We start from the raw sequence: 15,771 nt of genomic DNA on the forward strand, positions 1-15,771 counted from the left end.
GACGAGGTCGGCCTGTACGCTTTTGTGCTGTACATGTCCCTTCACATTACCACTTCACTATCAAATCGGAAACAGTGGACCTACGGATGATAAGGAGTTTGGAAATCCCACGTACAGACATACGATACAAGTGACACCCACTCACCCGTTCACGTTCGAAGTCCATGAGGCACCCATTCTGCTCTCTCACGATGTCTAATGACTAATGAGGTCGCTGATATGGAGTATCTGGCAGTAGGTGGCAGCACAGTGCACCTAATAGCAATAACATTTGCTTTTGGGGGTGTCCGGATACTTTGATCACATAGTGTATGTTTCATCTTTATTGTCTTCTAAAGTATATGTTAGGTTCTAACTCTTACCACACTTAGCCAAGTGAAAATTTGGTTTTTGTATTCATGTAACTATTTATTATAAAATACAGCATAACTTTGCTCCCTGTATATGTTACTCATCATCCCATAATGATACACAATTTTCCATTTATTCAGTATATATTCTGGAACTGACATTTTATTTCCATTGTATCATTATTGTCATGTAAGTTATAATTCAACATAGTGCAATTGGACACATCCCACATTGTTGCATTTCACTCGCTACCTGGATTTATAAAAACACAATAAATAAAGAAAATTGTATTTCACATAATATTCTAGAGACCTCTGTCCACAGGAAACAGGGATATGATTCATGTAAAGTAAGTGGGGAATAAAAAAAATTTATCATCCATCAGTTGCTTCTTCACAATTTCTCAGCACAACACATGAAAGTTATGTACTTTTAAAGCCAATTAAAAACAAATAAAATGAGCTAGCAATGGGATATATTTTCTCAAGTTCTCAATTAGGGGGTTTTGTAGCTATCTGGTACTATGTTCACTCTTCCTGTTCTCTCCATCTCAACAATCACCTATGGACTCCTTGCATACAACCATTCACTTCACTAATCCAAACATATAACAAAAATGGATGTACATGTGTATTTATATATGTATATATATCTAAAAAAAAGGTGATGCGGCTTACCAAACAAAAGCGCTGGCAGGTCGATAGACACACAAACAAACACAAACATACACACATACGCTCCCGGGATTGAAATAAATCCTTACCTTCTCCTTCCCTCTTTCCTGATGAAGCAACCGTTGGTTGCGAAAGCTTGAAATGTGTATGTTTGTGTGTGTTTGTGCGTCTATCGACCTGCCAGCACTTTCGTTTGGTAAGTCACATCATCTTTGTTTTTAGATATATTTTTCCCACATGGAATGTTTCCCTCTATATATGTATATATGTGCATACCACATGTTCCTGTAAACCACTGGAACTGCTTCAACCAAACTTTGTACACACATCACTGACTGACTGGAAAGAATTGCTGTGGGGATAAGAACTGTTTACATACCGAAGGGATTTGCGGGGGGGGTGGGGGGGTGGGGGGTAAGGGTGAGAAAGCAGTGTAACATATGATGCACAAATACCCATACTTTATTCTTCCAGTACTTGAGAATGAGAGCACTTAGTGCCTTGCAATGAACTAGACATATAATTTCAAACCTTTACGAAACTACTACTCGCTGACAACACGCAAAATGACTAAAGGATAAAGTTTATCACTTACTAAATTTTTGCTGTTCATGCAGTGAAACTGCTGCGCAAAGCACAACATTTCCATTTTTTCCTTCTTTGCTACTAACTGTACTCGCCACACATTTTTCAGGCAGTATTTGTGGTGCCATCTGAAGAATGAGGTGCCAAAGCAAAGCTGATATCACGCAATGCAACCACAAGAAACGATATTCGCTGCAAGCCCCACTGACAAATGAGCAGCACCAGCATATAGTCATGTCTACAAACATTTTGCTACACTGCCACATCTGCATTTCTACTTATGGCCGAGTACAGGACAGTTCTTGCCACAGTCTGAGATCATCAACTAAGGCAACAGCATTGTCTTCTAGTAGGCCAGCTGTGTGTTCAATGTGTTAGGCAGAACTCAATGTGAAATTTATTGTAAAATGTACTCTGGGTGAGAGACTTGTAATTTGTCTGTATCATACGATATGTCCATCTTCAGAAAAAGTTGTAAATCCCCTTGACACCCCCTGTGGAAAGTTAAGTAAATTTTCTTATCAATACTGGAATAAAGCGAACTAATATTTTATGAGTTGTAGTATCCACTCAGTCTCCGCCTGGAGAAAAACAAAGAACCCACCATTGTCCGGTGAGTGTATTTTCATCTGGTACAACAGTATTCAAACATACCACTGAATGTATTGGTAAAATTATATCATAGTACGACGAGTGTTCATGACAGATGAAACTCTGAGATGAACAAAATTAAACTGCATTGTGCAACTCGCTAGGTACGCAGATGAAATATGCAAACAACTATGTGTGAAATTTACTAAATGTATGTGAAATATATGTGACACTAATACACACAGACAAAGCCATGGGTGTAAACCTTATCCTAAACCCCTGGAACATTTTCAACCAAATTTGATAAACATTGTGGGCGGAAGAGGAGAGGGGGCGGAAGAGGAGAGGGGGCGGAAGAGGAGAGGGGGCGGAGGAGAGGAGGTGGAAGAGGAGAGTGGCGGAGGAGAGGGGGTGGAAAAGAAGAGGGGCGGAGGAGAGGGGGTGGAAAAGAAGAGGGGCGGAGGAGAGGGGGTGGAAAAGAAGAGGGGCGGAGGAGAGGGGGTGGAAAAGGAGAGGGGTGGAGGGGGGTTGGAAAAGGAGATGCACGGAGAGGGGGTGGAAAAGGAGATGGACGGAGAGGGGGAGGAAAAGGAGATGGACGGAGAGGGGGTGGAAAAGGAGATGGACGGAGAGGGGGTGGAAAAGGAGATGAACTAATAGAGGATTGGGCATCAGAAGTTTAAAGAATTAATTTCAGCTTTGCAATGAAGCTGACCACAGTACTTTTCTCCCTTGTGAATAATTGATACTCGACATCCATTAGTTGAAATTGACTTTACTAGACTGTTAATTACAGTCACACAATATACAATATCCATATTTCACATGCTGAAATGCCATACCACACAGCTTCTACAATAAAACATTCTATATCTGAGGTGTTCAACTTGAAATGCCAATGGAGTCTTTTGAAGTGGCACATCTGAATAAAATCTTATCGTATTTCATGCTGTGTCAATTTATTCAAATTGATGTGTCTTCAAAAGCGAAAAGATTTTATTCTGCAATCCCAACATTTCCAATTTTTACAAAAACTATTTTTATGTCATTTTGTTGTCCCTGTAGTAAAATCTATCAGTAAATGTACGAATAACGTTCACACATCTACAATTATTTGTTATTTTGCTGTATGAAAATCATAGGTTAAATGCAAACCCTGACAATTCCAATGGTCTGTGAGTGTCAGAAAATCATTTCCCTTTAATAAGTTCTATCAAATAGACAATGCCACGTTTCCTTTCACCAGCTTCTGCTCTCATACTTTGATTTGAGTCTCCAGGTGATCTGCTGCCTTACATCTGTAGTTTTTTTTATGTAGAAAAGGATCAATGGCTATTACAGTAATTCCATGTACTCCAAAAAGGAGAAGTAAGAGAGAGAGATGTTGCTGCCACAAAAAGAGTTGAGTTAAAATTAAGATGGATAGTTTCTGTCACATTTGTTAAGTTACTACGTCTGCTAGGTTTGTTTGCTTTTACTGCTGGTATTTTTATACTGATACCATTTCATAGTCATTATTTATAGGTACTGTACCACTTCTACATCTACATCTACATCTACATCCATACTCCGCAAGCCACCTGACGCGTGGCGGAGGGTAACTTGAGTACCTCTATCGGTTCTCCCTTCTATTCAAGTCTCGTATTGTTCCTGGAAAGAAGGATTGTCGGTATGCTTCTGTGTGGGCTCTAATCTCTCTGATTTTATCCTCATAGTCTCTTCGCGAGATATACATAGGAGGGAGCAATATACTGCTTGACTCTTCAGTGAACGTACGTTCTCGAAACTTCAACAAAAGCCCGTACCGAGCTACTGAGCGTCTCTCTTCCAGAGTCTTCCACTGGAAGTTTATCTATCATCTCTGTAACGCTTTCGCGATTACTAAATGATCCTGTAACGAAGCGCGCTGCTCTCGGTTGGATCTTCTCTCTCTCTTCTATCAACCCTATCTGGTATGGATCCCACACTGCTGAGCAGTATTCAAGCAGTGGGCGAACAAGTTTACTGTAACCTACTTCCTTTGTTTTCGGATTGCATTGCCTTAGGATTCTTCCAATGAATCTCAGTCTGGCATCTGCTTTACCAACGATCAACTTTATATGATCATTCCATTTTAAATCACTCCTAATGTGTACTCCCAGATAATTTATGGAATTAACTGCTTCCAGTTGCCGACCTGCTATTTTGTAGCTAAATGATAAGGGATCTATCTTTCTATGTATTCGCAGCACATTACACTTGTCTACATTGAGATTCAATTGCCATTCCCTGCACCATGCGTCAATTCGCTGCAGATACTCCTGCATTTCAGTACAATTTTCCATTGTTACAACCTCTCGATATACCACAGCAGCATCCGCAAAAACCCTCAGTGAACTTCCAATGTTATCCACACGGTCATTTATGTATATTGGGAATAGCAACAGTCCTACGACACTCCCCTGCGGCATACCTGAAATCACTCTTACTTCGGAAGACTCCTCTCCATTGAGAATGAGATGCTGCGTTCTGTTATCTAGGAACTCTTTAATCCAATCACACAATTGGTCTGGTAGTCCATATGCTCTTACTTTGTTCATTAAACGACTGTGGGGAACTGGATGAAACAACTTGCGGAAGTCAAGAAACACGGCATCTACCTGGGAACCCGTGTCTATGGCCCTCTGAGTCTCGTGGACGAATAGCTTGAGCTGGGTTTCACACGACCGCCTTTTTCGAAATGCATGCTGATTCCTACAGAGTAGATTTCTAGTCTCCAGAAAAGTCATTATACTCAAACATAATACGTGTTCCAAAATTCTACAACTGATCAACGTTAGAGATATAGGTCTATAGTTCTGCACATCTGTTCGACGTCACTTCTTGAAAACGGGGATTACCTGTGCCCTTTTCCAATCCTTTGGAACGCTACGCTCTTCTAGAGACCTACGGTACACCGCTGCAAGAAGGGGGGCAAGTTCCTTCGCGTACTCTGTGTAAAATCGAACTGGTATCCCATCAGGTCCAGCGGCCTTTCCTCTTTTGAGCGATTTTAATTGCTTCTCTATCACTCTGTCGTCTATTTCGATATCTACCATTTTGTCATCTGTGTGACAGTCTAGAGAAGGAACTACAGTGCAGTCTTCCTCTGTGAAACAGCTTTGGAAAAAGACATTCAGTATTTCAGCCTTTAGTCTGTCATCCTCTGTTTCAGTACCATTTTGGTCACAGAGTGTCTGGACATTTTGTTTTGATCCACCTACCGCTTTGACATAAGACCAAAATTTCTTAGGATTTACTGCCAAGTCAGTACATAGAACTTCACTTTCGAATTCATTGAACGCCTCTCGCATAGCCCTCCTCACACTACATTTCGCTTCGCGTAATTTTTGTTTGTCTGCAAGGCTTTGGCTATGTTTATGTTTGCTCTGGAGTTCCCTTTGCATCCGCAGTAGTTTTCTAACTCGGTTGTTGTACCACAGTGGCTCTTTTCCATCTCTTACGATCTTGCTTGGCACATACTCATCTAATGCATATTGTACGATGGTTTTGAATTGTGTCTACTGATCCTCAACACTATCTGTACTTGAGACAAAACTTTTGTGTTGAGCCATCAGGTACTCTGAAATCTGATTTTTGTCACTTTTGCTAAACAGAAAAATCGTCCTACCTTTTTTAATATTTATATTTACGGCTGAAATCATCGATGCAGTAACCGCTTTATGATCGCTGATTCCCTGTTCTGTGTTAACTGTTTCAAATAGTTCGGGGCTCTTTGTCACCAGAAGGTCTAATACGTTATCGCCACGAGTCGGTTCTCTGTTTAACTGCTCAAGGTAATTTTCAGATAAAGCACTTAAAACAATTTCACTGGATTCTTTGTCCCTGCCACTCATTATGAACGTTTGAGTCTCCCAGTCTATATCCGGCAAATTAAAATCTCCACCCAGAACTATAACATGGTGGGGAAATTTACTCGAAATATTTTCCAAATTATCCTTCAGGTGCTCAGCCACAACAGCTGCTGAGCCTGGGGGCCTATAGAGACATCCAATTACCATGTCTGAGCCTGCTTTAACCGTGACCTTCACCCAAATTATTTCACATTTCGGATCTCCATCAATTTCCTTCGATACTATTGCACTTCTTATCGCTATAAACACGCCTCCCGCTTCACTGCCCAGCCTGTCTCTGCGGTATACATTCCAATCTGAGTTTAGGATTTCATTACTGTTTACATCTGGTTTCAGCCAACTTTCTGTCCCTAGTACTGTATGGGCATTGTGACCCTTTATTAATGAGAGCAGTTCTGGGACCTTTCTATAGACACACCTGCAGTTTACTATTAGCATATTAATATTGTTATTCCCTGTTGCATTTTGCCTACTCCTACCTCGCTGCGTCTCAGGAGGCGTCTTGTCGGGCCTAGGGAGGGAATTCTCTAACCTAAAAAACCCACATGTGCACTCCACATGTACTCCGCTACCCTTGTAGCCGCTTCCGGCATGCAGTGCACGCCTGACCTATTCAGGGGGACCCTACATTTTTCCACCCGATAGCGGAGGTCGAGAAATTTGCACCCCAGATCTCTGCAGAATCGTCTGAGCTCCTGGTTTAAGCCTTCTACTCGGATCCAAACCAGAGGACCGCGATCTGTTCTGGGAACGATACTACAAGTAGTTAGCTCAGATTCCACCCTGCGAGCGAGGCTTTCTGCTTTCACCAATTCCGCCAACCGCCTGTACGAACTGAGGATGACCTCTGAACCCAGATGGAAGGAGTCATTGGTGCCGACATGAGCAACAATTTGCAGTCGGGTGCACCCAGTGCTCTCTATCGCCGCTGGCAGGGCCGCCTCCACATCTCGGATGAGACCCCCCGGCAAGCAGACAGAGTGAACACTGGCCTTCTTCCCCGACCTTTCCGCTATTTCCCTAAGGGGCTCCATCACCCGCCTAACTTTGGAGCTCCCAATAACTAATAAATCCCTCCCCCCGTGTGCCTGCTTGGACCTTTCTGAAGGAGCGGCCACATGTCCACTCACAGGCAGAGCAGACGATGCCACACGGCCAGCTTCCACATTGACCCTCCGGCTCGTGCGCCGCGAATGCCGCTGAACCCGCCACTCCCCTTGGGGAGAGGGTGGCCCAACCGCGCCTGGTACCCGGGAAGATGTCTCGACAGCAGGGACAGCGGGTGAAGCATGTAACACCTGGGGTGTACCTTGCGACGCACCAGACTCCGCACTGCCGCTACACTCCGAGGCAGCAGCCTGAAGACGGCTGATCGCGGCCATCAACACGTTAAGCTGTTTGCGAACAGTGGCCAGCTCCTCCTGTGCCCGTACACAGCGGTCACACATCCTATCCATCCTTCATTTCTGCAGTTCCCCAAATGCAGGCACTATGATAAGACACATACTTCTTTCTAGTGCCAATTATTAATGATGAACAATATGAAGCTGTTTCAGTATTTGTTTTACAAGAATAAGGATAAAATCAAACAATTATTTTATTTTGAAATTCTGCCTCCAGAAAGATGTAAGTATAAAGCTATTCACAGTCTCAGTAAGAGAACCAAAATAACTGTCACAGTTTACAGGGATGCTTTTCTTAGCATTCTTGGAAAAGTCAGGGTAAGCACATGAAACATCCAGGACAGTGGCACTGCAAGTTTTAAAGAGTGAATGCGCAGCCAAACCTCAGAGACTTTACTACCACAAGGCAGGTGTGCTTCACCAGTCCTGTTTACCTATGCAAAATGATGTTGTCATATGGGGTCTGCACATAAGCTACCAATGAACCGCTGTGTGTTGCCCACATGATAAATGTACTCATTTTGTACATAACAAACACTGGGACCATCTTTAAACTACAAATTTAAAGAAAATGAATAATTTTCACTCATTCAAGAGAAATTGCGAAGATAAGAAGCAAAGTTTTCCCTAAATCTGGTGTTGGTTCAGACTAGTACCCCCCCCCCCTCCCCCCCACACACACACACACATTTTAGTGGTTTCATAAAAGAATATGCAACCTATGTAATATTCTTTGTTTAAATGAATACATTTTGGATTCAGCTTCAACATGATGAAATATAACCAGTCTATCAAGTAACCACTGGAACAGTGAGTATCAGCTTCAACAGTAAACCCAAACATTTCCAAAATATAAGTTCCTTTATTCTGCACACAATGTGTTTCTCTTGTCTACTGGATATGAAATTACACAGCTGACAACACACAGATCATGGGACAAAAGTATCAATAATATAAAGCACAAAGATTTCATGTAACATGTTTTCCATCTTTCCTGAAAAGTTAGCAGAAGTGAGATGACGATGATGATGATGATGTCTGATGACAAAGATTTCATCAAATCTAGTCCATCTCAAGTAAAAATGTTGCAGTACATTACTACTTTATTAAAGGTACTCTGACAACACGCTAGATATAGTGACATTATCCACTATATGTACCACCAAGATGCATTAGCAGTCTGTTAAGATGATATGACAGACCAGAACAGATAATTCATTCCACAGAGTTCATGAATTTCCAACATTAGCAGATGAATTCCTGAAACAGGCGTAATGAATCAAGGCCACAATTTTAATTCACCTAATTATATCCAGGTCAATTATTTGTGTGTCCTGTCCACGATTGCAACGAGCTGACTTGGGCAAACTTTCAATCATTCACTGCAGTTCTCACTGAGGAACTGCATAATGTTAGGATATCCTCCAGGTGCCATGAATATTCAATGTGATGTATGGGAACTTGTGACTAAGTATCCATCAACACACCAAATAACACTGGTAAATGTTGGGCGTTGTCTCTTATTGTATATGCAGTCATGCCAATCAACTAGGAGAGAGAAAACATTTTGTGGAGCCATAATTAACATAACACACTGTGGCAGTTACATTTAAGAGGATGGGCTCAGAGAATAGCTGACTGATGTCATTTACCAGCTGGTGAAGCAGCTATAAGGACATCTGAGAAGTGGCCATTACATGTAGTTCTGTTTTGAGAAGTGGCATTCCTGCAAATGGGAACCTCACTAAAGAAAGTTAAAAAGGCCATTCTCAACACTTACTACATGGCAATACTCAATTCATGACAACGAACAGCTGCCAATGTACTGGTTTTCTACCAGTTCTGGTATGAACCAGACACAACATCTATAGTGGAGATGTGCACATAAATGCACAGAATATCCTAATATATGAGCTAGACAAAAGCCAATTTCATTTAAAATTTTCAGGAATGTCAGTTGTTGCAAAAGACAACCCTTGTAGATCTGGTACAAAGGTAACAGAATGAGCCCTCAAAGGACAAACGGACTCATCAGATGGTCACACTGTTGTCCAGAAGTCACTGATCACAATAGAAAGATGTACACATTGCTTAAAGCTACCATTTATTCATCACACAATGAGAACAAGGTTTTATTTATCTGCAGTATAAACGTGGCAGTCACACAGGCATATGTGCACCTAGTGGATGTTTGAGTGAACAGTGAAATTTAGTAAACCTGGCATGATGGCCTAGGGCTGTTATACTTGGTGTGAGCTGGAACTATCAATTTGGTTGATGGAAAAAGGAGCACAGTTTTTTTCTAAACATTTTAAGCACTAGTAATGACACAGGGACTTTTTCAGAATGGCAATTCTTCTATCTGCAAAGCAATGATCCTTTCCTCATTGTGTGGGAAAATCATGTGAGCTGCTAACAGGCATCGCTTGAGCCCTACTTAACATGTGTGCTGGACTACAGCAAATGTTGTGGGGTGGATAAATTTGCCCAAAATATGGAACCCCTATTCAAACATGCTTCAGCAAACTAGATTTTAGTGTGAAGTTCTGCCCAAGGATTAAAGATGGAACTGAACAGCTAAAGGAGGTCTTACACCTCTTGATGGAGAGCAATAAGTATCTAGATACTTTTGGTGACATAGTGTAACTAACTCCAGACAAGTTCACAGGATTTGGTCATCAACTTAACACAGATATTTTATCAAAAAAGAGGAATGTAATGCAAATAGATGTTTCAGTTTATCTGGACTTACTTTGTTTGAGGAAGATTCATTTCAGTTCTATACTGATTCAAGCATGTTGGTAAAGAGGCAGAACTTGTTTCATTGTTGTTATTTGTTATAACAACAAACACATCAACTGCCTTTTTGTTTTTCTGTGCCCACGTTACAGGTTGTGCCATATTCACTTTAGCAGCAGAACAACGCTAGAAACAAAAATATTGCAGAATTGGAATACTTCATAAAGCTTTCTTAATGTTACATAAAAATGAAAATGTGATTACACAATGCATCAGTAAAAGCATATATCAATAAGAATTATTTCAGTACTTAATGTAAAAATTACTGAACAGTTAAAAACTTTTTATTTATTTCCAAACACAAAGAACATGGGTTCTGCATGTTAAATTACCATTGATCACGTTGTCTTCAATCAGATGACTGGTTTGATGGAGCTCTCAATGATAGTCTATTATGTACAATTATCTCCACCTTGCCGTAACAACTGCAACCTACAGCCATTTCAACCGGCATACTATACTGTATCTTTAGCATATCCCTCTACAACAACCCCCCTCCCCCCCCCTCTCTCTCTCTCTCTCTGCCCCCCCCCCCCCCCAAAAAAATAAGTATTCCTCAATGCCTCAGGATGTAACCTATCATCATATCCTTTCTTCAGCATTCTTCTGTAACACCACAGTTCAAAGAGTTTCTGTTATCTTACCACATTTCACTTCCTTGTAAGGCTCCAAGACAAATACTTTCAGAAAGATTTTGTAACACTTCAGTTTATATTCAATGATAATTTATTTCTCTTTTCCAGATAATATTTTCTTACTACTGCCAATTTATATTTTATATCCTATTTACTTTTGCTGTTAGTTATTTTGCTCCCCATACAACAAAACAAAACAATACAATACAATACACAATATGTAATAACCATAAAAATTTGCTTATCTTCATAAATATGAAGAGGATCAAAGTTAACACATGTAGTGGTGCCATAACTTCACTAATAATGACTACATTGACACATTTCTACCACAACAATGACTGTAACTCACATTTTAGTACACATAATTAATCATTGTAGAGTGAGCCACACTTTAGAAAAAGATGGGTTATGAGGGAGAGAACAATGATAGTACACAGAGGAAAGGCAAACATATGAGATGACTGCACTATGCAGCATGAAATGTGCACATTGGAAGAAGCATCAGGCAGTTGGAATTTGGCTAAGCAGAAAGCACACATCCTCATTCTATTTAAGTGGAAACCCTGGAAAACCTAACTCTGGATAGGTGTGCTGGTTTATGAGGATGGCCTTCCCTATATTTCATCCTATTTCAGTTGTCATGTGATACCTGAAATCATACAGAAATTCCATTGGACAGTTCAAGAGAAGACGCCTGTGGAAGTGTGATTTTATGAATGGCTACCACCTGCCTCTGACTGACAGACAACAGCAAACCCGAAGCTTGCAACCAGGGACTGCCCTTCCTGAGCACAATGTTGATGCTGTAAAGCAGTTCTCTTGTGACTACGACTCCAGGCCTTGAGAAGCTGCTGTCTGGTGAATACACAAGGCTTGGGATTTCTGGCAGTCAAAGTCTTTAGAACACAAGATCACGAATTTAAAGCTTATTAACAAAGTCTTAATACACTGGCAGACTGGAGTACCATCTTTCTTCCTTATCTACAGTATTTATTTCTATATCCCTGATATTTTTGCAAAATATTTGCTGTAAAGAATTGCTGTGCAGCACACCTTACAGTTTCAGAATATGGTGACATTAATCTGCCTCTATATAATGTCTTTGAGTTTGAAATGCTCATTCATGGTTAATGTTCATAAGGTAAAACAAAGATGACAAGTGGAACTTATAGAGCATGACAGATGTCAAGAACATTTTTCCCCTGGTGATATTCTGCACAAAACTAAATCTATAAAATGTAAAAGGTCAAGTCAACTGCATTATGCTCAGCTGCCACAGTATGGCCAGGTAGGAAGACAAATGTCAGAATCATATCGATGATGATATTAGAAGACTATATTCTTCACATAGATATATTCATAATGTAGCTGCATCAAAATTCTTGGCAATATCTTGCTTCAGAAAACTTAGCTTTCAACTGAAATAAAAGACATTTGTAAAGGAAAATTTAATTTTATTAACTGTCGCATTATTCTCATAGTAGTTTAATACGAATGCTATTTTTCATTTTATCTCCACAGACCCATCAGCACATCCGAGTTTTTTGAAGTACTATACCAGTAACTGCATTCCACTTCATCAAGGTAATTTACAGAATTCATATTTTATAGAGCAACATTTTTTATGATAATAATGAGATAAAAAATTGAGTAAAATGTTATTTTGGTGACAGGTGGGAACACTGGTATATAAAAGCCGGAGCTCAGGCTATACATGTATCTGGACAATGGCAGAAAACTTATGAAAATTTTATCAAATAAAACTATTTTCCAATGAACAGAAGCCACTGAACCTTTACTTCTCAGACAATTCTTATAGCAGTCTTATTTGCTTTCCAACATTTTTCTGTATTACTATAAAACTAATTTCTCTGCTCAGACTTTTCTTTGACATGTCTCTGCCCTACCCGCAATATTCACAAGTAGTACAATGTCTGTATTACATATCTACACTGACACTACTTAATGGTTCTTGGAAGAGTTCCTTTTACAACTGCTGATTCACTAGATTCATCACAGCCGAGTAAAGTAGCACACTGGTTAGCGCACTGGACTCTAATTCAAGTTGACAGTTCAAACCTGCGTCTGGCCATACTGATTTAGGTTTTCTGTGATTTCCCTAAATCGCTTCAGGCAAATGGTACCTGTGAAAATGCAAAGCCCACTTCCTTTGCCATCCTCCCCTAATCTGTTGGGACCAATGACCTCGATGTTTGGTCTCCTCCCCCAAATCAGCCAACCAACCAACGATCACCATCACCATCATATACAGAGTTGACCCCATACTTGTTCCAAATACTTTTAATTCTTACTCAAATCAAGTCTGCACAGCAATGTGTCCAGAATAGGAATTGTTAAGCATTAGGTACACATCCAGGAGATTATATATAAATTTTATATGGTTACCAAGAAATACGGTAGCCTCTAAAACACACTTTGCAGATTTAGTGACTGACCCTAAATGATATAGTTCAACTCATTTATGCAATGATGAGAACATCCTGGCATTGTAAATAGTGAGTGTGCAGTGGTATTAAAAACACACACACACACACACACACACACACACACACACACACACACACACACACACACACACACACACACCACTGCAAAGGGAGAAGAGGGATTCGTGGCTGAGCTATGACATGCAGCTTCATGTTTATGTGACTACCTACTACTTAATGGTCTGGTGCACTGTAAGATACTGGTAGACAATGGTTTACAGTACGATATTTCTATCAGCTTCAAAAATCAATTACATTCATTTGGCAGTGAAAGTAGCTACACCTGCATGGACAGATGACCAGTAACTTTGAATCAGAATACTTTCAGCATAAATCACATGACCATGTATATATCATCAAATAGCATTTCTTCTATATGGTGAGTAACAATCTATCCTTTTCATAATACTGTTGTTATCCTATTGTGATTTTCCATTGTTTGACATTAAATAACATTTAAGACAAGACAACTTCACGCCTTTCTGAGAACTTTTATACTTTTAACTTTTCTGAACACATTATTTATTGAGTCTTAGATGAATGTAAGTCTTTAGCCTTTACCTGAACGAGCAGTTATGAAATCAACACACTAGTATTCAGTATAAAGTCTAAACTCATTCTTAAGATATTAAACTTTCTAAAGCGTATACACTACTTTTGATCCGTGGTATCACGTTCAGTCAATTCAATCTTACCGCTCTCATTGTTGAAATTGTTTCATTGAAAGACAGTGATTTATCCAATGGCACTTCCTCCATATCTGATGCTGAATATATAAGAACAGTAGCATCTGTCTCCGTTTTGTAAATACAATATGTTATCAGGAGTGCAGCCATACAACATGTCAATTCACGACACTGCCAACACTTTGTCAGTATCATATCAAATCCATTGTTGACTGCTATTATATACTTCAAGCCAGTTGGTTTAAGAAGCTGAAACATTTTTCAAAAAATAATCACAAAAAGTACACATCTTTTTGTATTCTTTTAAAGGTTGCAAAATATAATTAAATTTTAGTTTAGATACAAACAGAAGTAAATTAGATCCTGGTAAACATAAAAGTAATACAAGTTAGTTAATGGAGAAAATACTTTTAGGAAAACTGTCTATGAAGTGTACTTACCACCGCAACAAGTAACAAATATATTATTTACAATGAAATGATGTTTCTTTCATCAAATAAAGTCATATAGGTATAGTAAGCAACAAATCAAGCAACATGCCAATATCCCCGTGCTCTTTCAATTTTATACAGATTGTATTAGAAAAGGTATATGTTGTTTCACGTGCAACACTGTGTATCTGAAGAGGTGGTGGCATGGGTAGTTTGACTAAAAAGTTAATATAACAGAGAGAGAGAGAGAGAGAGAGAGAGAGAGAGAGAGAGAGAGAGAGAGAGAGAGAGAGAGAGAGAGAGAGAGAGTGTGTGTGTGTGTGTGTGTGTGTGTGTGTGTGTGTGTGTGCGCATTTTAAATCTGTTGATGTCAACTGTTGATTAATTCCACTAACACAGTCCCTCGATAAAGCTAGTTCAACGTCAATACTACATCACATGAATAGTACATCAAAATTCTTGTACTAGGAAAGTTCTGGTAGAATGTAACTACTTCAGGAGCAAAGGAGACCACTCACCGAAAAGCAGAAGCATTATAGACTACAAGCAGAAATACAAGTACACACACATGTGCATGAGAGAGAGAGAGAGAGAGAGAGAGAGAGAGAGAGAGAGAGAGAGAGAGACCCATTTATCTTGACCACCCTAAATAACTGTTTGTCCAGATGCAAATTACAAAATGTTTCAAACTAATGCTCTTTAGCCATGAGGGGGACATCAATCAGCACGATTGCCTTCGTTGTAGCTTTGTTTTTTACAAAGACATGAACAGCGGTATGACTTTTAAATGGCACCCTGTATTTTTTATTCGGTAATTCATTTCCTCTCCTAAAGACCTATTCAAAAATGTATCAGAGTGTACCAGTCACTGAAACACAACATTATTAATTACATTACAGGACACTGACGTTGACGCTACCAGCCCTTAGTGCAGTTACTTGGGGTAATGGAACACATCCACGAGCTGGCGTTGATAGAGGACAAATGTAAACATAAGCAGAATGCACATCCGTCATTCCGTCAACCATTGTCAGTTAAAGAGTTGTGCGAGTAGAATGTACACCAATGAATAGAAGGTAGAAATGCTACTCATATATGGGGAATGTAAGTTAGCAGAACAGTAACTGCAATACTGTTTTCTTATGTACGGGTACATTTAGTACAGTAGTTTAGTCCTTTTAAAGTCTGTTGTGTAGAATAGGCATACTGTAAA

General features: G+C 39.8%; 1 protein-coding gene across 3 annotated transcripts in view; it reads right to left on the reverse strand.

Annotated features, from left to right (window-relative positions):
* LOC126184361 (RNA-binding protein Ro60-like) overlaps nt 1-15,771 on the reverse strand; it is a 128,604-nt gene that overhangs the window by 14,957 nt on the left and 97,876 nt on the right. For all 3 annotated transcript variants that reach the window (XM_049926744.1, XM_049926742.1, XM_049926743.1), the window contains 2 exons: nt 14,137-14,376; nt 10,250-10,422 (listed from right to left, as the gene is read on the reverse strand). In XM_049926744.1, coding sequence (XP_049782701.1) covers nt 10,250-10,422; nt 14,137-14,376 — 413 coding nt within the window. The remainder of the gene's footprint in view (nt 1-10,249; nt 10,423-14,136; nt 14,377-15,771) is intronic.

Source organism: Schistocerca cancellata, chromosome 4 (genome assembly GCF_023864275.1).
Source record: "Schistocerca cancellata isolate TAMUIC-IGC-003103 chromosome 4, iqSchCanc2.1, whole genome shotgun sequence".
Classification (NCBI taxonomy): Eukaryota; Metazoa; Arthropoda; class Insecta; order Orthoptera; family Acrididae; genus Schistocerca; species Schistocerca cancellata.